At 43.4% G+C, this 22,881-nt stretch overlaps 3 protein-coding genes across 3 annotated transcripts in view; 1 reads left to right on the forward strand and 2 right to left on the reverse strand.

The window, feature by feature from the left end:
• The first annotated feature begins 48 nt into the window (after positions 1-48).
• On the forward strand, positions 49-8,612 carry LOC119658298 (GPI transamidase component PIG-T). The gene is made up of 4 exons (XM_038065596.1): positions 49-333; positions 6,476-6,776; positions 6,860-7,202; positions 7,269-8,612. Exons 2-4 carry the CDS (start codon positions 6,602-6,604, stop codon positions 8,530-8,532), a joined length of 1,782 nt encoding a protein of 593 aa, XP_037921524.1. The 5' UTR covers positions 49-333; positions 6,476-6,601; the 3' UTR covers positions 8,533-8,612.
• Positions 8,613-15,438: 6,826 nt separating this feature from the next.
• On the reverse strand, positions 15,439-22,810 carry LOC119657926 (26S proteasome regulatory subunit 8). Its single transcript, XM_038065113.1, has 3 exons — positions 22,670-22,810; positions 22,458-22,602; positions 15,439-16,607 (listed from the first exon to the last, which is right to left on the reverse strand). Exons 1-3 carry the CDS (start codon positions 22,685-22,687, stop codon positions 15,553-15,555), a joined length of 1,218 nt encoding a protein of 405 aa, XP_037921041.1. The 5' UTR covers positions 22,688-22,810; the 3' UTR covers positions 15,439-15,552.
• The window catches only part of LOC119657927 (post-GPI attachment to proteins factor 2-like), a 29,009-nt gene continuing 28,844 nt past the window's right edge, over positions 22,717-22,881 (reverse strand). Inside the window, exon 5 of the mRNA XM_038065115.1 lies at positions 22,717-22,848. Coding sequence (XP_037921043.1) covers positions 22,832-22,848 — 17 coding nt within the window. The 3' untranslated portion in view covers positions 22,717-22,831. The remainder of the gene's footprint in view (positions 22,849-22,881) is intronic.

The raw sequence follows: 22,881 nt of genomic DNA on the forward strand, positions 1-22,881 counted from the left end.
CTATGGCTACGAGCGCGCCGCGAAGTTCGCAGTCCACTGCCTGCTAGGCGGCGGGTGTCGCCGTCGTTTCATCGAAAATCGCCGCTCGCCGTCAGACACTTCGTCGCTGCTATAAAATTATGGTGTGTGCGTGCGCAATTGCTCGTCGGTATAGGACGCTTGCTATAACGGGAGCTGGTGTTGGTTACCAATTTACGGCGATTTCGGGGCCATCGGGCAAACATTTTCTTTATAGTACGAAAGCTGTTGAACTTTTTCGTTTCACCGGATGACTGCTGCGATTTGGCGGGAGGAAACTGATTATTTTGAAAGTGACCACGGACTTTGTAAATGGTAAAATGAACAACTTTGTTGATGAATATGGCCAAATTTTTCATCTATGATGGCCAAACCTTCTTATCCAGCCATATAGACCGCTTCATGTTACAAGTTCAACTTTCTATTTCCAAATGGTGATTTAAAGTTATTAATACTTAATCCAAGGTCATTCCTGGGAGACTGGAGTTCATATCAAGAAAAAATTCCAATTTTTCGCCGCGTTTGGAAGGAGAATCCTCTGAAAAATGAATTCACAATTCCATAGCTTACAGAATGAAGAAATTTCTAGGCAATATTGCGATAGTTTGTGGTGGGGAATTTGTTAGTGCGCTGGTCAGAGCGAGCAGAGCAGTATATCGCATCACGAAAGAACTTGCACGTTGTCGCGTATCTTTCGAAAGTCCTGTGAAGGACGCTAACGGTTGACTCCTCATCCACGATGACGAGCAACTGAAGAAGTATAAGGAACACCTTAGCACGGTCCTTAACCGTATCACATCCGGTTAAGTTTCTCTTCTCGTGGATGAAATGGCTAGTCACCATAACATACGGATACGGACTGGTCCTCCAAACAGAAGAGGAATCACTTCAAACGGAGTATAGCCGCTGGGCTTGAAGGTTTCCCCAAAGAGTCATTCATCCTCGCACCTGCAGTTTTAGCAGATCTACTACTTCCACTCATACGGACATACTGAAAATCTGAGAGTTCTCCCAGAAAGTGGGAGAAGGGAAAGCTTGTCAAGATTCTAGAAAAGGGCACCAGTCTTGAGTGGGGAAATTGAAGAGGTATTTGTGTGCTCTATACCGCCGCGAAGATAATAACAAAAATAATACTGGAAAGTTGATCGATAGAGAGCAGGCTGGTTTTTGCTGCCGATCTTCCTGCATTGGTCACACCAACACCAAGATTCCTCCAAATTTCAGCAATTTCCTTGACACCCAGACCCCCCAACCTGCATACCATTTTGCAGTGCAGACCATCCCCCAACACTAGTGATCACAAATTTCGCCCCTTTCCTCGATCAGGTCAATTTATAGAAATAGTGCGCGGAATTTAGATCTTCGCTTCAGATGCGGGTTTTGGGGATCTATGTCTCTCCACGGAGAAGCAGATTTCTCCGTGGTCATGCTTTCTTCTCCAATGGAAAGCTTGCGTTTAGTGCCAACGGTGCAGCCAGGAAGAAAAGTACGGCAACTCCCACTTTTGGGAAAAGCTGGAATTCCGAATACGTCCACTGTATTACTGCCTAGATCGACCATTAAGCGGAAGAGGAAAGCTCGGCAGAAGGAAACTTCATTCACTAAGGCTAACTCCCATCTGCCACAACTTTCTCCTTCACTGTTACCAGGAAGAGTGGAAGAAAGAGAAGCTGGTGACGTGGACACTACTGATCTAAAGCCGGCATGTGAAAATGGATCCAAACGAATCGAACATCGTGAAGCTGGAAAAACTCCCAGCAGACGGAGGAATGAGAGGAAGGCACTGCGGAAGAAAGTAAAGCTTCTTCGGGAATGAAGACATAGACGTAGCAGCACCACCAGGTGTGCTAATGCCCGGAGAAATCAGACCCGAGAAAGCGGAATCTTCGGCGGAAATTGAGACAGTATGGGTATGCACACACTGTACTCTCATTGCCCAAGTGGAAGTTTCCTCCAATGAATGCATCAATAAGGCTGCCTCAAAGTGGCCCCAGCAGGTAATACCAGCATTGAGTTGGTGTTCGGTCAAAGTTGGCCCTTGTGAATACTGAGCTGTGCAGCACGAAATATGCCGGATGTTGAATACTTGGCCCTCGAAGGAAAGCAAGGACATCATTCGCAAGTTGGGTGAACAGAACCCGGGCATAGAATTCGGACACTGGATAGTAAAGTTCATGATTATGAGAAAGGACAAATCCTCGAACTGGACCTAAAGAGTCTGAAGACGCTCAGATACTGTTACCATATGATCATATCTGTAAATTGGAGAGAATCATTTTTATTTGGAGAGCAAAGAATAATGATGGTCTTCGACTCATACAAGCTACACCTAAGGTCGAGGGATAATGCATACAGTTGCGGTGCTCGCACTGACGATGGGTAAATACTACTTGTTAGTAACTTTTCCTACCCCTTTAAGGAAACACGCAGAAGAAATGGAAACTAGAGACTGGGACGGAACTCCCTTGACGCCTGTTTTTGAAATGCGTAAACAGGACATCGCAAACCAAAGAAGATATTAAATGGAAAACAGAAGAACGCTTTACGTGAAGAGATGAGAACCTTTGTAGAAAAGGTCATCAACACTGCTGCACCTCCAAATGCGCAATTCTCAGAGAAATCGATAATGAGACGAATATTTTGCCGTGCGGTGTGTGGGAAATCTAGTTAATATCGTTTATGTTTATCTGAAAACAATGAATGTGAGAAACACAGAGCATTGGAAGAATCGTTGGGAAAGCTGAACCCAGCTTTTATAACGCCTTCTGATTCTTGGATCCCCATACACCCGTTTGGTAGAAGATATAAAATTGACCTCAAAAGTGGAGAATTTGGAACAAGCCAGAAAAATGCGTGGCGGGGTATACTGAAGCCTGAAATAGGATTCTACTTCTCGAATAAAAATCAAAAGTGAGCTTTTCCCTGGGAGCAATATGAAATTGTCTTTCAGGATGAAGTGTGTGCTATCCTAAGGGTGGCTACCTCGCTGATTGGCGATCGGCTAAACAGCGATAATCAAGCTGCACTGAGGGCGTTGATTAGTCCTTTGGTGACCACGAAAATCATCCAGGAATGTAGAAACCGATTGAAATGTAATCGTAGATTCAATACAATGGAACTATTCTGACTACCTTGCCACTGTAGCGTAGAAAGAAATTAGATATCACATGCAGCCAAAAAGGGTTCAATTTCCCCCATGTCGAGTTCAGTGCCATCAATTGAAGTGTCAATAGCACTGATTACGGCTGCTATCAAAAACTGGGAACAAGCTTCTCATAAAGTCAGGTGACAAAGCCTAAATGTTGCTAGATACGTCAAACTGTTCTTAACGCAATAAAACAAATATATAGCAAAGTTCATCTTGTCGAAAATTAGGAGGACTTGTAGAAATATTATAGAAGTACCGACCTGCCATAATTCACTAGCTGGGCATACGTTCAGAATAAGAATTTTACAAGATGACATCTGTCCATTTTCTAATGAGGAAGCGTATGTTATTTTCTATGTGAATGGCCCTCATATGGCAGCATCAGACATCAGATCTTTGGTGGAACATCATATCCACTAACGGTAATCCTGCGATACATAAATGTAGCTGGCATATTTCGTTAGAACACACGCATTCCAGAGAAACTAATGAATATTGCAAGAGCGACATATGATGACACAAAATATCACGTGCTGTACAATGTTAGATTCTCAGAAGAATTTGAGGTCTAAATAGAAGTCCATTAGGGTTGTATCTCGCCACCGATATTATTTCTCCTGGTTATCGATGACGTTCTTTATGCCGCCTTGGAGGAGGGCTTCAATTGCCCGTAACTCTCTTCTCAAATGCTTTGAGGACGCTGATAACATATGTTTGCTCTATCCTAGAGTCGTAGACCTTAGCCAAATGGCTGTGGATTTGAAAAGGGTGCAAATAGAGCCTTCTTCAATAAATTCCAACAATACCAAGTCTCTTAGTCTGACGAGTAATCGCACTCTTCCTATCTAGTCGCAAAATAAGTGGTGACTAAAGAATCTAGCGGTGACTGCGATTAAGCGCTAATTAAAAAAATTTAGCTGTAACTGGGGTGACTTATGGATATGCCGGTCATATTTATGTTCTTTTATTGTTAATTTTGCATTTTCAGTTTGTCATGAAAAAGTTGCTGGCGCTATATGTGACCTTTTACAGAAGTGTCTATTTTCAAGATTTAGGAAAGAATTTGCTTTTTCTCGCGCGAATGAAATATTTTCGTTTTCCGGCGTATACATAACTAACACCTCTTCCACTGTTCTATGCCAAGAAATTGTTGAGCGACGCACACGCCAACCATCTTCGGATAGCGGATTCCTTTACATGGTATAATCCGCAGTGCATTTGTCGCCTTTTCTCTGTTCTATAAATAACACATTAAAGGGTATCGGACCCATATGCCAATGAAGTTCTCCATTTCTTATTGTCTCAGGCTACAATACCTCAACCACACGACGCAGATATGAACTGATGAACGCTTGGAGTCTTTGAATAACAGTGGTGGTTACTTTCCACGAAATACTCCCATATAGTAGCACAGGGAAAACGTTTTCGCGAAACAATCTCAACTTGATATTTATGTATAGATACTAACATTTGCACATTTTGGACACAACAACGTGCTGTTAATATGTCGAACAGCATTAAGTTCCATGTCGCTGTTGGCAGAAACAACACTTTGTAGATGTACAAATTATTTAATGCTTTGGATGTTCTGTCTATTAATCCACATAGTAAGAGTGCAATAACCGCTTGTTCCGATTCTGATTGTCTCTGTTTTCAAATCCAGAGTCATTTGGCCAAGGTCCATGACTCGTTGGGTAGAGTAAGCAGAGTCCATTACCATAGTTGGTGGTTGAGGGTGGATGGCATTTTATCGAACCCCACCACGTTCTTCAGACAAGGGAACAGGAAGAACACCACTAATAACTAAAAGGGGCACTATTTGTCAGATGGTGCAACACTGACTCTCTGTTTCCAGCGAGCAGACGAACTAGGCACACGCAAGCAAAGGTACCAAATAATAGTAACTTTCAAGTCCGATGTCAGCACCTCTTTTGTTACGCACATTGAAAAAACAACTTCTAAATCTACTGCTGATGGTAATATGATCGATTTGATTAGATCTCCAATGATTATCAGTCGAAATTCTATTGATGATGAAACTTACAAACCTTTCACCAATGTTGCTACGGCCACCGAAACCATGCCTACCCGTCTCATCAAGAGAAGTATCATCAGAGCCTATCACCAGACATTTATTAGGCCTCTCCTAGTTGCTCATTATAGGCATCTTTTTCCTCTTCTTTTGCTTCAGCAAGGTCGTTCCGTTTCGATCGAATTTGCCATTTTTCTCATTTGCTTGGTCCGTGTGAATCCAAAAAGCACCATCTAGTGTATCCAGCCGGCCTTTTGGTCATTTCCTATCATGTTTCAACCCAATTTTAGCTAGTGCGTTCTCGTCAACGTGAATTACAAAACTATTCCGTCGAAGACTCCTCTCTTACAATTTTCCCGCGATGATTGCAAACACACATCGATCGCGGATGTCTCCAGTTCGAGGGTGAACATAGCTAGTTATACCTGATCCCACGTAACATCTTTCTGCCCATCACTGCAAGGGGGCGTTCAGTCTCCTTGGTAGTTAGCCGAGAACTATAACTATCAACAGGGCGAATGAAACTATAGTAGATTTTATACGTTCTGTGCCGGTCAAACTACATCGGAAATCAGTGCACATTGCCTAATTAAATGGTCATTAACTGGGTCCGAAATCTCGCCGTCAAGATCCTATTGGCAATTGGCTCTCAATGTATGAGACGGTTCTTGAACCGTTCTCAACAACTGTCCAACACCAAATTTACTTCTACTACTCATAGGCTTGCAGGAGTACAAAGTAGGTAAAACGACGAATGAAGGGGAGGAGCACTCTTCAGAGACCAATTACTCACTTCGCTTGGACCCAGAATGTCTAGCATATTGCTAGAAATTTCCAACAAGTTGGAGAAAGCGAACATTCTAGGGGACCTTGATGCCACTATTGCGAAGCGTGCACACTTGCCAACAACCAATCGAAACTCGACTTCGATAGCCGTTGATTCTTTCTTAGGCGCTGTTAATACAAAGATAATTTCGAAATCTGCAAGGTACTAGCGCCAAAAATGTATATTCCTAATAGTGAACTTTTAATACAAATCCACTCAATTTTTGGGCATCAGATAATGGCTCTACCAAAAAAATGTCCTTTTGAATTTGGTTTCTTCTGCGCGGCAGCCGTATGCGCTGTATTCGTCTAAGGTCGTACTTTGCATTATTTTAATTTTTCCTTGATAGGAATGAATCACAGTTATAAAATTCATTCTCAAAATTATATAAAAAAATAATTAAATAAATTTATCTTATTACCGTTCTGTTTTTAAAACGCTACCGATTCAGACGGCTTTGCCTGTCAATAACCACCTGCCATGCACTGAACTGCATTTCACTCCAGTTTGACATTTCTAACTCAATCAATTGTGAGAAATATGAGTTTGTACGTTCGGGCGTAAACATTAAGCTAGGATGGATTTCAAGTGTGCGACGGCATTTTATATTCTGTTTTGGACGGCCGTCATCACCAGCGCAAATCACAATGAGGAATTCCACGAGGAACTTTACGTGAAACCTCTGCCAAATGGACAAATCAACACATTCTTCCAGTTCACCACGCGATGGAAGCTGGAGGCCGGACAAAATTGTAAGAGGCAACATCAAAAACTGATAAAATTGCTCCATTATCTGAATCGTTGATAGTAATCTTGTTGTTGCATTTTATTACAGTAGATCACACGCGCTTGATGCCGCGGACAATCGCGGAAATTTTGAATATATTCGACGTGAAGGAGCTGCATATTAGCTTGACGCAGGGGTTGTGGCGCTACGAGACATGGGGCTACCCCGTTGTGGACTCCTCTCCCGGGGCCGAGATGTGGGCTTGGTTCAATGGCAACTTGACCAGGGCACAGGTGGATTCGCAGTGGAAGAAACTAACGAGTACTCTGTCAGGAGTTCTTTGCGCGTCGTTGAATTTTATTGATATGACGAACACGGTCGAACCGAAATATGGTTTTCGACCTCAATTCGGAACCAGCAAAACGAATTCAGAAGCAAATGGGCACATAAGGTAATAGCAAGGAGTCCCTGAAATCAGGAAACTTGATCGGAATATAATCGATTTATCCATTTACAGATATGCCACTCTCCCGCGCGAAATAGTATGCACGGAAAACCTCACACCATGGAAAAAGCTGTTGCCTTGCAACAGTCGTATTGGTTTTTCCTCCCTTCTTACTTCTGGCCATGTGCACAACACATTTTACCACTCATTAGCCGTCCACCTTCGAACGCTCTGCGATGACGAGATAAAGGAGAATTGCATCATTGAACTCCGCGAAACAGCTAACATCGTCTACGATCAGAAGCTGCTGGGCGGCTCCGACTTCTCGCTGCGGAAAATGTTTGGTCAAGGTTTGAACGGAGCTTGTTCGCTGGCAGATACGAGCATAATCTACGTAGACGTAACGAATGATCGATACACGCTGACCCCCGAGCCGAAAGAAGTCATAACGTCGACGCGAGGAGGAGTCACGACGTTATTTGCAGTCTATAACGTTAAGGAAGAGTCAAATGATAAATTGTTCAACATTGCCTGGGTGGCTAAAGAGCGGAAGAACTCAGTTCCTATCATATCTCCACCTCCACTAGTTGCGCATCGATACATTCTCAATCATGGTCAGGAGCGGGGCAAAGTGGTTACGGAAATCACCAACTCACATTGGGGACCATTGAATGTCGTCGTCCAAGAGAATATTCCTTGGTATGTCCCTGTTTATCTGCACACTCTTACAGCCACAGTGAATAAGGAACGAATTACTCCGAAGTTGGTCCACTACATTCCTGGCGAACAACGTGAGAGGCCATATCATCTGGAGGTGGCCTTAACAGTTCCAGCGAAGTCGGTTGTGCGTCTTTCAATCGACTTCGATTTCATTTTCCTCAAATGGCTGGAATACCCGCCAGACGCGAACCATGGTCACTACCTCGGGTCCGCTGTGATATCGACGGTCCTGCCTAATACTAAGAACTACACAGGCATCCCCGTGGACGGGTACTTGTTCGCGCATTCATTCAACGCAAGCCGACCCGGTTACTTTCTGCAAATTCGAACTGAGTCTCTAATCTTAACACTGCCGACCCCCGATTTCAGTATGCCTTATAATGTGATTTGCTTAGCGTGCACGGTGGTCGCGCTGGCGTTCGGGCCGATTCATAGTGTGGCAACGAAGAAGATTGTGATTGAAAGCCGGGAGACGTCGCATTCGATTTTGTCGAAGCTCAAGCGGAAGCTGTTCGGAAAGAAAACCAAAGAGGAGGACGTAGCTGAGGAGAAGGAGGTCGCGGAGGAGAAGACAGAGGATGCAGGCACGGACCTAGAAAAGGAGTCAGAATGCTAGTTGAATTTTTAAGAAAGTTTTCGTTTGTATTTATTGATGTATATTTCTAAACTGCAAATAAAAATTGTTTTGTAGAATGAGCTTGGGTTTTAACTTTATAGAATGCGATCGGAGAGCTTTGGAGTGTAGTGCAGGATCAAAAACTAGCTATTCTTGATTTGATAAGGATACAGTGCCCGATGAAAGATATTCGCACTCAACACTATTATGATTCTACCTTTTTAATTACGTCTAGAGAACATTTAGTTTCGCCTGATGATGTCTGAGAGCGAAACCTCTAATTTTATGTCGAAAAATATCAGGAAGGAAAAAGTTAAGTGTCGAGGAAAAGACCCGTATCTTTGTTTTACGGGAACAGGTTGATAACAATAGAGAAATAAGTATTAGATTTTTTTAAAAAGTATGCCAGAGATAGCATTCTGGGACGAAAAGAAGGGAGCGGGTGGGTCAGACGTTCAGCGAGCATCCTTGCGAGATAGATTTGCATCTGCACCTCAATTACGAACTAACGAAACGGAAATTAATGCCAGTTAGCGTGAGAACGATTCGACGAGGGTTGAATGTATTAGGACTCCGAGTTCGAAGACCACCAAAAAAACGTCTGGATTGGGCATTAGAATAACGTGACTGGACTGTAGACGATTGGAAGCGAGTTGACTTCTCTAATGGGTCGAAATTCAATTTGTTGAGATGACCTGTTCCCAGTGCGAAGAAGAAAAGGAGACAAATTTGGCCGTGAGTACCTGTCGAGTTGACATAACCCCACGGTCTTCTTAAGACACGGATTGATCTTGTGACGGCAATCAAAGGCCCGCTGAGGCATACTGGTGGATACAAGACCTAACTAAATGTCTACCGAACTAAGGAGTACGGCATCCATGTTGAAACGCAACACTAGGCCGAGTCCTGAAGGTCTCTGTTCACTTGAACGTAACCACAACCCCCATGGAACTCCCACTGTGGAGCCAACCGCTATAACCGAGCTGAACCCACATAAGACAGAAATTTTCCGGAATGTGAATTTAGGGGCAATACCAGTTCCTATGGTACCAATATACCCCTGGTAAGCTTTCGTAACCTATTGCCACTTCAGGTGAGTTCCCGTGCAGACTCGGGTCTGATTGCTGCCCTTGGAGCATTTGCCTACTACATCACGGCTAGAAAACCATAGTGAGTACAGCGTATCCGGGGGCCACCGCTTAGAGGTTCTCCTTGAACACTTGGTTTTGGTTTAAACTACAAGTAACTCTCGTAGGGATCCAATTTGTTGCGTTTGACCTCTTTGAGCACCGTTGCCCTCTCTCTTTTATGGTCATGTTCCACAATATACTGTGCGACTGCAGAATTGATATGACAAGCCTTTTAGTTTGCCCTATGTAGGTACATGAGCAACCTAGATGCTGTTTTAAATACGTATTCGAAGAATTATAAGAACCTCAATGACTTAAGGGAAATTCGTTAGCTTATTTTTTGGGCCCATAGAAAGCTTATCGGCAAAGATCGATAAGAAAGAAAACAAATCTAGAAAAAACTTTGGAAACGAGTCGGTTTAATGGATTTCCGGACGTTTATAAATCTATACCAATTGATGCCCGCACGAGTTGTAGAGAAATACAAAAGACCAAAAATAAAAAAAAAGAGTCTTCTAATTTGACCCTGTACCTTCATTTATTTACTTTCATTAAAAAAATAATTTAACAAATTGTTTGTGCACAAGTTTTCAATGAACGTACCAAATCTTCAATTTTTCTTTCCACCATATTCTTTAAATTGAACTACACATGCAATCACACAAAGCACAATTTTATTCTCCAGCTTCATGATAAGGCCGGAAAACCCCTTTTGAACTTGGATTTTCCTTCACAGCTGCAATGCGAACATTTTTTGTCTAGCACTGTAGCTCATCAATTTCCATCTCCTTAACATTCAGCTATTAATGTTTCGTCGAATGTATCGTAATTTTCGTCCTCCGCGCACATGCTTATATTCTAACTGACAAAAATTATCCTATTTGTACCCGTTGATTAGGTACGCAGCCTTAGGGCTTGAGTACCCATTGACTTGATGCCAGAATGGACCAATTTGGGAGTAACTATCGCCGATTTTGTCATAGTTCATAAACTACTCGTTTTGGGCAAAGCTTCCAATTTTTCAAGGATGATGACTACCAGATTCTGATCTTTCAATCAAGAAACAAAGTGGCTGGGCTTAGTCCTGAGTGAGGCGAGTTCCATCTCCAATATAATTCGCCCTCATTCTGTATTTATGAATAGATGCATATAAAGAGCTAGCGATTGCTCTCAGGTTAGAGGTGACGCGGGGGTCGTCTGCGATCTTTAACGGGTCACTCACGATACGGGAAGTGGTTTCCCTGAGGTACCTAAGTATGATAAGTAGTTCTGACCTCCTAGCTAGTAGTATACATGCGTCCTAAGTGATAAGCTTGAAAAAGCCTCTTGGTGAAGACCATCGGGACACACTTTGAGTTCCCGGAGCCGACGTCGATGCGGTTATGTGAGCCTAACCCTGTCAGGGTGCGTCGCCTCAAGCGAGCGCTAATCCGTCCGTGAGTTCCGAGATAAACTAAGTGTAAAAAAAACTCACCGAATCGATGAAATATCTGCGAAGAAGGAAAAATGGACTGCTTTTGGGTACAGTACGAAAATGTGTTGCGCAGAAATCAGTGAAAGAGATAGTAAGGGCTGAAATACCCGACGAGACACACGCCCAAATAAAGAGGAAGTCTCGCAAAATGATGTAGTTGCCGGTGCGGGCCGGCAGTGTTCCTATTCCGGAAAAAAAAACGCAGAGAAAATCGCTAGAACTGCGCAGGTGGATTTGGACATAAGCCGAGATAGACGCAGTCGTTACCAGAGCAAGCAATGTTCCTCAGAAAGAACGTCAGAAAAGGCGTGAAAAATGGGCTGATGGAACTGAAAGAAATCCTCGACTGCATTTCGTTCTACAGGCGAATATGGGTCACAGTGGAAGATGAAGAAACGTCGAAAAGCAGAACTAGCCGCGCTTCCCACTGAAAATAGCGGAAGCATCAAGCACAGACAGTTCACCGCAAAGCGAACTGGGGAAAACGCGGAAAGAGGAAGACGGGAAACAAAGTCCTAAACCGTCAGAAAACGAGGAAAAAAAGAAGGACTAGACCGTTGGCTTTGCTGATTAGATCGACGGAAGGCAAGAAGTAAGCCTGTAAGCCAGAAGGCAGTGGAGCAGGAGAATCTTCCAAACATAAAAAGGAAGGGCGATGGAGTCCTCGTGGAGTTAGGCTCGAAGACAACTAACAAAAATATATTCTGCGGGGCGGCCAAGGGGCTACTGAGCAAGAAGGGTCTGGTGTCTAGTCTAAAGCTTATGTACGAGATGTACTGTAGAAAGTCGAAGTAGAGGAGGCCATCAAACGTGAATATCCGGTGGTAGCCGAGGCTCGAAACTCGCTTGCCGAGCAATATGCAAGAAAACTCCTACAAATGCGGATAGCCCTTACCCTGTACCCCCACAAGTTGATAGCACAGTTCACTACGAAGGTAAAAACTGATCTAGTGCTAACCAACGAACACTACCGGAACAAGGACTCAGCTTGATGGCATCTCAACTTATCGGGTATCGCTGTCATGTGGGTTCGGGACGGCACCCGACTTCGGGTTCTTGTCCAAGGCCGAGGAGATGCCTTTGTCTAGATTCAGTATTTAGAAATAATGTTTTATTAATGGAGACCCGAATTCTGGTAGGGTGTGACTTTAATACTAAGGCCCTTAAATGGGCCGTGCCTCACCCAGACCCCAGAAGGAAACGGATCCTGGAAATGGCGGCGAGAACCGGATTCGTTGTTTCAAACATCGAATCTATACCAACGTCTGCGAGGGAAGTGTAATCTTTGTGTCGGAATCACTGACGCCGCGTTCTGAAAGGCTTATCGGAAAATGCCCCCAGTACATCTTTCGAAATGGTTGACCCTATTTGTTAGCGTATATCAGCCCAGCTCTCTTTCTGCATGTGGAGCGTCACGAAGATGGACATCGGAAGCCTCGTCGAAGCTCTCGGAACAGGCAGAGTCACGCTGAAAAGCACTTCGGGGAGTAGTGGGGTAGCAGTTGATACTGTTGGCGGGACCTAATCGACGAGGTAAACGGGGATCCGTGGTGACTCAAAACCCTGCATATTTAATACCGACTAGATAGGCTGCATTGTACAGGCATTATTCTTTAAACATTCTGCCATCAGCACATGATGGCAACAGCAGGGTCGTCGTCGAGGGCTGTCCGCTCTGCACCATGAAAGAGCGTGAGGAGGCAGTCCCCACTATGAAAAATATGAAGGAGAAGAAGCTAAATACCGATGGTATCCCGGTAGAAATATATGAACTGGTGTTCCAATATCAGTTAGACCTACTGCTGGTGTGCAATGCTTGCCTAAAGGAGGCAGAAAGGGGACCCTGAATTTCCGTCTGCATACTGACCCCTGTGTATGCTTGGCACGATCGGAAAAGTGCTCGAAAGACACATCAGGAGTAGACTCGATTTAAGAGTAAAGAAATTTATCGTGGATGCTGTTATGGAGGGCGTGAATGCTGTTATAATGCCAGATTAGAAAGTGCATCCTACGTGCCGAGTTATCTCTTGTGGATATTGAGAGATTATCTGAGAGATCGTACTTGTTGCCGGACGCACCGTTAAACAGGTGCAAAGACTTGGCATATTGATGCGACGGATAAGCTGGATGAATTAGTGAATATACATTTCATGGGCTTCCCATATAAAAACAAACATCCAAGTTATGAGCAAGACTCCTTTGTCCAAAAAGGTACTCGTGAGGTGACGCTCAGTGTAGGGTTTACACCTCTACACGTCAGACAGAATTTTCCTTTTCACCACGGCCATCTTCATACGAGCTAGCGCTGTAGATACTGTCGGGTCTTCCATCTAAGACATTTTGCCTTTCGGTTGTTCGAAGTAAGTTTTGCAACCGTCTTTGATTATGATCTTCCCCTTACGACTTGGCTCCGTTGTCGACGTTCAGCACGAGATGGAAATGCTTACGCCGTTGAATAGGAGTATGTAGTTACATCTGAAAAGCTTATGTTTTTACTACCCTGACTGGTTAGCAGAGATTGACATTCGAACTCGCTCTGTTTTCCTCTGCGCTCGGAGGTTAACTTGGTTATGTGCCTACTCTCTGTTATTTTTTTCCTCCTTGCTTTTGTGTGTGTGGGTAAGGAGGCTTCAGCTGGTCATTTTGAAATCCAGTAGTAAAGAAAGCCTTGCGAAAGCTAAGCACTCCATACTGGATAACCTGCGGATCACTCTGAATTATATTTGGATTTTAGTTCTCTGGTTTTCCGAAAAAACATTCACAGGATTTCAAACAAACGTGATATTGGAGTGCGTAAAATCGGTTCCGTAAATGCTGATGAAAGACCACGGACGCAATGAAATGATGTTTGCCGCGAATTCCTTCCCCGAATACGTTTTTGGATACCTAGGCATTCCACTCTACACATAACATAAACAATTATGTAAAAAGCCAGAACCACAAAGGGGAACTCCGGACCCGGGGTGAAATTTTGAGTAAAGCCTGGGGTCATCTTATGCGACCTCCTATTATCATGGAAGTCTCTATTTAAGTTCTCCGAAAGACACCGTGCCCGGGGGCATCACCCTCTTCCACCTCTCATTGGTCCTGTGGTCACCAGCAAATCCCTTTGTCTAGCCCTTGCAAATTCTAATAAATATAGCATGATTGCAGTTATGCTTTGGGATTCCATGCGATTATTGTAATTCGACTTTATGCTTTTTAGTAACACAATAAACGCGCTAACTGGAATTCACTCGCTAAGATTGATTTGAACATTGAAATCAATGGTAAGTTCCCGGCTTTATACACTGAATGGTGATTGATGGAAGCCTCGCATCAGATCAGACTTTTACTAAATAAAATGGCGAAACCGATTACGACGAGCTGACCCCGCTTGTGAGCGGGACAAAGGCTGAAGAAAAAGAGGAAGCAACACAATAAACGCCGAGTGATATTGCGAAGCACTGAAAAAAACTTAGTCGAACAATCCCGGATCGGAAAAGGGTGTTGAAACCTTCGTATACACATGAGGTGTACACTTGTTGATAACTGCTGGGAGAAATTATATGTGCATGTAGAGCAAGGAAATAATTTCAGAAATTTGGTGTGAGTTCATAAGAACGCGCCTTGCAGTAGCCGTCAGTAATAGCCCAACAAAAGATTGACGATTACTACCATTATATTTTCCAGAGTACAGACGCACACTGCTGCAAGCGGGAAAGAAGTATTCTCCAGAGTCCCACCGCACTCCGCCTAGGCCCAACTTATTCACTCTACATTGCAGGAATTCTCGCTCAAGGTGGAGGAAGCGAGCGTGCTGGGAACTTGATACTGTTGTCCAGGAGCCTGCCCATACTAATCAAAAACCGTTTTTAATAACCAAAGGTAGCCCAGATGTCAGTTTCTATTCAAGCCACTGTTTAGGTTTAGGTAGAAAAATCTTTCGAAATTTATATGTTCCTACCCCAAAATTGTCTACTGTTGCATTCGAGTCCGCCCCCATCGTTAACAGAAAAAGCAGTTGCAGTATTGCAGTGCAACAAACTTCAATACAATTTGGCGTGACTTTAACACTTGTACTGTTCCCCCTGAATTCATTCAATCAACGTCCTTTGATTTCATAGAAAGGACAAAAGGCACCCAATGTAGGAACAATCCTCAAATGAATTAATTTAATTAATTTTTAACTTAGATATAAACGCAGCAATCCCATGACGTTTCAAGACCTGAAAGATACTTCGGCAAGGAATTTAAGAGGAGACCAAGCAGCCTGATCGATCTGGGAGAACAACCTGCATGGTTACGACATAAAAGTTGACCAATTTTCGTAACGTATCATTTTATTCATTCGAAAAAATATGAATCAAAATAAGAGAGAAATCATAAGCGGACACAATTACAAAAAAACGCACAATATTTTAGGTCTAATAAAATCTACTTCCATAATTTCTTAATCGACATATTCTTCTCGGAGTCCTTTTGCATGACTTTCGCTACGGCCATTTCGAAATCCTCCTGTGTGACATGAACTCGCCGTTCTCGCAGCGCGTACATACCCGCTTCTGTGCACACACCCTTCACTTCTGCACCCGATGCGCCCGGCATCAATTCTGCAATTTTCCTCAGATTTATGCCTCTCGTCAGGTTCATTTTTCGCGAATGAATTTTCAAAATATCCAAACGTGCTTCCTCGTTTGGTGGTGGGAATTCAATCTTCCTGTCAATACGACCAGGACGCAGAAGAGCCGGATCGAGGATATCAATTCGATTCGTTGCCATAATGACTTTAATATTTTTTGTTGCTTCAAAGCCGTCCAACTGATTCAACAGTTCCAACATAGTTCGCTGTACTTCAGAATCTCCACCGGAACCCGATTCAATACGAGACGAACCAATGGAATCAATTTCATCCATGAAAATGATCGATGGTGCATGCTCACGTGCCATAACGAACAACTCTCGAACCATACGCGATCCCTCGCCAATGAATTTTTGTACGAGTTCCGAACCGGAAACACGGATGAATGTGCATTCTGTATGATGAGCGACGGCTCGAGCCAGCAATGTCTTCCCTGTTCCTGGAGGTCCGTACAGAAGTACACCTTTCGGCTGGGCAATGCCCAAAGCGTCGAACAATTCAGGATGTTTCACCGGAAGCTCAATGACCTCTTTGATTTCCTTAATTTGCTTGTCCAGACCGCCAACCATTTCATATGTGGAATCGGGGACTTTTTCCACCATCATAAGGGAAACGAGGGGATCTACTTTGTTGGGAAGAATTTTGTGGAGAGTATAGCTTTCATTTCGAAGAGCAACACGACAATTTGGAGTCACATCATTGATGTCAATGTTTTTGTCGATATCAACTACAAATTTTCCTTCGGGGTGGACTTTGACGAGCACTTTTTTTTTGTCCATTGGTTTTACAACTTCACCTACGTAGCTTCCTTGTTCCTGAAGAAGTTGAAGTTCTTCGCGGAGCATGCGAACTGAAAATGAATAATAACGTAATTTAGTTATTTATTGGAGATAGTATTTCCTTATAGTGAGTGGCTAAAAGCTAGCTTGTTACTTTAGGACGAGTCAAATATAGCTCCCTGCAAGTTCAACTTCCGCAAAGACAACTTTGACGGTCTCAACTCAGCTTTAGCGTCTATCAACTAAGTTCACATATTATGCAATTCAACGTGTGATCAAGTTCTTAGCACCTTTTACAATATTACAATAATTTAATTACATTCGCCTGAAACATGCACTGCGAAAGAAGTCTTACGCTTCTAAGAATGACGAAGACCTTGCTCACTTTAAGATGTGGTCCATTATGAAGTCGATGATTAAAAAAGCGCATAAAAAGTACTTGTTGAGCGTCGAAGCCGTCCTTGCCCGCAGTAACTTCAAACCGTTTTCGTGCCACACGCGTCATTTCCGTAATAGCACCCAATCTCTCCCTTCTTCTATCAGTTTTGCTGAATCCACGGCCAACTCTCCACAACAATTCTGCGACCTTCCCTCCTCTTACTTCCCTTCAGTGTTTTCTCCCTCGACCACTCCACCCTCCACGCCTCTTCTAACTGCAGACTGCTCCGAATCTCTGGATTTTCCTCTCCTTACGCCTTGCTTGGTTGAGTTCCTGATTGATAATCTTAACATCAATGTCGGACCTGTTCCGATGGGCTTCCTAACCCATTCCTTCTTAACTGTAGACAACACATTTCCCTCCCCTAATTAACAACAAAAGCCTAAAAGAATGCTACTTTCCCCATCTCTGGAAAGAGGCCCTTATCATCCATATCCTCAAGAGCGGAGACCCTTCTCTTGCTGTGAACTACCGCCCCATTTCTCTCCTTTCCTCTTGTCCCAAAATCCTCAAGAGAAATGTCAACGACTGGTTGACCGCGCAGTACGGTCACCTTATTGGCAAAGAGCAGCATGGCTTCGCGAAACATCCATCTACGACTTCAATCCCTTTGATCTTTCCCAACGTCATTGCTAAATGCTTTAATTCACGATAAGAGGTACATGCTATTCATATTTTTAAAGCCTTTTATACCGTTGACCATAATATTCTTCTCTCCAAACTCTCTCAACTCAACTTCCCTCCCTCAATCATCTTCTGTCTTTTCTCCTATCTGTAGAATTTCTTTTTACGGTTACTCATCTCGTTCCTTCTCTTCTTCCTCTGGTGGTCCCCAGAGCTCTATACTTGGCCCCCTACTCTTCCTGTTTTTTTATCAATGGCCTCGCCTCCACCCTCACCTGCCTGTGTTTGCTTTACGCAGACGACCTTAAATTATTGGCCGATGTTTCGTCAGAGAGCACAGTCTCTTGCAGTTCAACCTTGGTACTTTGGTCCGTTGGTGTTCGCTTAACAAGCTCACACTGAATGTCAGCAAATGCCACTGGATGTGCTATTCGCTTAAACATTCCCCAACATCCTTTTGCTATTCTCTTAATGGACTACCCTCTCCACTACTGACCTCCTTTGAAGACCGGGGTGTAATATTCGCTAACAAACTTCATTTCAATTCCCACTTCGTTGACATCATCAAGCTTCCAAAATGTCTGGTTTCATTCATTATGGCAAACAACAATGGTAATGAGCTCATGGTAGAATGTATTTCAGAAATTCGAGACAAAACTGAACAAAGTCAGCTCAAATTCTCGTCTAGCATAGAAATTATTTACGAACTTGGCAATGACCCGGGGTTGACTTAGTGCTGTTCTTTGTAGTTTGCCTTTGTTTTCTTTGTACTTTATGAATTTTAGTCTACTAAGCATCTTAACCCGTAAGCAAAATTTGTGTATAAAATAAGTGTTCAATACAATACACATTTAATATGATTCAAGCACACAAGTCTTTTACTTCGTTAAAAGTTTAGGTGAGAGTGCAATATTCGGTTTAAACTTGTTTGATTTTAAGGAAAGTTAACGAGGTACAAAGTTCCGGCGTTGAGAAAAACAAGTAACATCCGTGAATATCAGTGGCGTGTTGAGATGACGAAGGCAGAAATCCTCACATAGCAGGACAATTTTAGCAGTCTGAGCAGACTGTCTAGAAAGCTCTTGAAAGATAGCTAGGTTCGACATTGCCTTGGCTACTTTCAAGCGAGGTTGCAGCGTTTGGAAGAACAGGCTTACCAGAAACAAAATGGGGCAATCTTGGACTTGTCTTGAGATCCAGTAAGAGGAAGACGTACTTGCAGGAATATGAGACCGCTGAGGAAACATACTTACCCTTTTCACGCGGTTCAAAACGGGCATGGTGAAGCACGAATCCATCAGGCGCAATGTAGACAGCAGCGGTCTATCAGCAACAAATCGGGTACAATTGGAGCGATTGTCGATCCCGGAGTTTGATGGGCAGTACAGTGAGTGACGCATGTTCACGTCATTGATTCACTACAACGAAACGTTATCTGCGGCTGAAAAGCTCCATTACTTAAAGACTCACCTGCAAGGTGAGGCTGCGAGAGTGATTCAACAGCCGAACCCAAGAACGTGAGCAATAAAAAATACGCCGCAGCAATACGCATGTTGCAAGAGCGATTTGATAACAAGAGGGCATTGGCATGGAATTACTTGCATAAATTCCACAAACTGCCAGTGGCTAAGGAAGAATGCAATTCCTTCATCAAACAAATAATGGATGTCGGATCATTGGGACTAGTTGATCATCTTATTATTATTCTGTTAAGGGAAAGTCGCACCGCGTCCTTGAAGAACTATTGTGCCCCTTTTACTGGTTATAGTGTACCTGTTGATCATAGTATCTTAAGCAGGCCTGTAACCGTTAGGAACTTTAGTATGTTCCCCACTTCCAGAAGTTTCAGCTTTGCATCTGGTATGAAGTGTTCTCCCAGATGTATCGACCTAGTTTGCACAAGTGCCGGACACTGTCCCAGGACGTGCATAGAGGTTTCGTCCTCCTCGTCACAGAACCCGCAGGCAGTGTCCGTAGATATCCCTAGCTTCCCTAGGTGTTAGTTCAGCCGACAATGACCAGTGAGAATTCCCACTATGATTCGGAGGTTCTTTTTGGTGACTTTTAAGCAATCCTTTGTACGCATGGGTTCGTATCCCCCAATAAGCACCCTGGACTGCTCCATCCCTGGTAGGCCCGCCCAATATAGTTCCCTCAACCGTTTCTTAGATTCATAGCCATGAAACCGTTTCCGATTCCACAGAAGGGTTCTGGCCCGTGTAAAGGCATCCCTGCTCCCTTCTTGGCTAGTTCATCCGCTGCCTCATTGCCTTCCAACCCAGCAAAAATTTAGTTGATCCCACGTGCGGAACCCCAGGACGGAACGACATTTTACTAGGAGCTGATACCTATAGTGACATCGTGCAACAAGGATTCAGGAGAGAATCTCCCTATGCAATGAACACTAGATTCGGATGGATTTTGCTGGGCCAAACTTCGTCCCAAACCACTCAACCGAGCCACGGATGACACTAATGACCAACTGGTTAAAAAATTTGGGAAATGCATGAACTTTCGACTTAGCAACCTGTGACGTCCGACGAGAAAGCAGCCTTTGAATGGTATTGGCAAACCACTAGACGAGACAGCACTGGGAGGTACGTTGTCCAACTTCCGTTCAAGCAGGACGCTGAGCCTGGGACAACCTTCTGCAATTCTATTCAGAAGGGGTATATCCCATTTGCACAATTGAAAAAACGGCTGACAAACAACGAATCCTTGAGATGTCAGTACATAGCATTCATAGAAGAATACTTAAACCTGGGTCACATGGTAGATGTACCGAAACAAGATCAGTGTTCGAGCCACACCACGCTGTGTGCAAAGATGATAATGCAACTAGAAAACTGCGAGTCATGTTCAATGCATCTCAGTTAACACCATCAGACAAATCGCTCAACTCATTGGTGCAAGTATCCAGAACAGAATCGTGTGCATACTGATGAAGTGGAGGACATATCGGTATGTAATGGCAGCTGATATAGAGAAAATGTACCGCCAAATAATGGTACACCCCAGGATTAAAACTTCCAACGAATTTTGTGGAGAAGCCATCCATCTGAACCCTTAAACACTTCAAATTAACTACAGTGACGGATTCTACCGCTAGGGCTTACAAAGTAAGGTAATCCGGACTCTCCATCAATTGGAAGATGACGAAAAACTCCACCATCCCGAAGCTTGCAGCAGAAGTGCTGAAAGAGGATTTCTACTTGGATGATGTCCTCACCGGGAGAGATACCCTCAAGGAAACGCAGGACCTTATAAAAGTGTTACTAAAAGGATGTTTTAATTTGCGGAAATGGAAATGTTATTTGCTTTCCATTTCCGTAAATTGATTTGCTAGAATCTATTCCTACTTCTGACCGGGAAACAAGTGTATCATTAAACATCGATGCGAAGGAGCACGTCAAAATATTAGGGTTACGGTAACATCCAGCAAGAGATTCTTTCCTGTCCAAAGTCAAGCTGGAAGAAATTATCAATAATGCGCTAACGAAACATCAGCTTCTTTCTGAGATTGCAAAGTTATTCGACCCGATGAGATGGTTGCAATCATATATCGTCGGAGGCAAAATATGGATCCATCAATTGTGGCTACAATAAACGAATTGGGATGAACCAGTAGAAAAAGAACTCGTTGGGAAATGACGAACATTCCGGTCACAGTCACCAGTTCTGCAGGAGATTTCCAAGGTGGTTACACTGCGACAGTTCAGCCCGCTTACGCGTATGAAGTAGTCATTTACGTGCGCATTGAAGAACGTGATGGTTCCACCACAGTTGAAAGTACAATCAATCCCGCCCTTGGAACTGTGCAGCGCGGTGCTGTTGTGTGACTTGATGGAAACCACGTTAGAGGCCCACGGTTGGAATAATATAAGTGCCTATTCCTGGACGGACCCAACGATCGTTCTACAATGGCTTCGAAGTCCGGCGGCAAAGTGGAAGGTGTTTGTCGCTAATAGAGTGAGTCACATCCACTCTATATCTGGTACTTGGTACGAACGAGTACAACCCGGCAAACCCTTTGTTCGAACTGGCGCTGTCTTCGCTGAGCCGATCACGATTAATTGGAATAACGGGGGAGGGGGCAAGACCACCGAAGCAAATATAGTTGTGTTTGTATGTCTGTCCGTAAAGGCTGTAGATCTTGAGCTCGCTAGCGATCTAACAGCGAAAAATGTATTGCAGCAATCAGACGGTTCATCGCACACATTGATAAACCGGCACCAATTTTGTAGGGGCTGACAAAAGGTAGCGTGAGGAGGCAAGAAAGATGATTGAGGAAGCACAAGGAAAACTAGCTGTAAACAACCTCAGCCAGAACTTTATTCCACCGGGAATTCCCCACTTTCGACCTTCACACCAGTGAGCACTGATCCACCGACGGAGATACAAAAGAAAATGTGGCTAAAAAACTAAAAGTTCTGGCAGCGATGGAGTCTTTATATTAGTTGCCATTTTGAGTCACATTGTTTTCTGTATCTCCGTCCGGCAACTCAAATAGATGTTCCCCCGTCAACCGGTATTCGCATTTACAACAAGCGGAGAATGCAGACTAAATCATTATAAAGCAACCTCTACTGGTCCCGAGAATAAAGTAACCTCGAATATTGCCAAGTTGTCAAACAAAGGATAATGAGATGTAATATCGTTTCTATCATCGATTTTAACAAAAAAAAAACTTAATTTCCGTAATATCCTGTAAGACACAAAACTCTAGAAAAGCCGCGGAATTCTCAATCCAGCGTTTCTCAATTTTACCAAGGAATCTTATTGGATTCCATTCAATATACAAATCACTTTCATCACTTGTCTTTCTACTTCTCGACTTTCTTTATTACTCCAAGTTTACCTTTTGCATTCAGTTCATTTCTCTGTGCTTGCAATCGCCTCAAATTTTGACTCTTTTCCGCCACAATCAGCTGCAATTCTTCAATTTTCTGGATGTAATACGAACGCAGACCCTCGCCTGTGGGTTTCGCGAGGTCCACGTCCATCTGTAAATGCAATAAAACTCAATTCAAATATGCTCTCATTCACGAATTTCTACTAAACGTCATTTACCTTGTTTGATACAGTCATTTTGAAAGTACTTTTCCCGATCTCACACTCGTACTTTCGCTATAAATTAGTTTTTTGTATCGTAATGACACCGCTCAATCGAAAATTTTACGCAAATCACTCCAACTTGTCAGACGGTTCTTCTTCTTGTTTATACTTTGGCAATTACCTTTGAGCATTTTCTTTGAATTGGAAAGAAAAGTTGTCAATTAACA

Source organism: Hermetia illucens, chromosome 5 (assembly GCF_905115235.1).
Source record: "Hermetia illucens chromosome 5, iHerIll2.2.curated.20191125, whole genome shotgun sequence".
In the NCBI taxonomy this organism is placed as follows: Eukaryota; Metazoa; Arthropoda; class Insecta; order Diptera; family Stratiomyidae; genus Hermetia; species Hermetia illucens.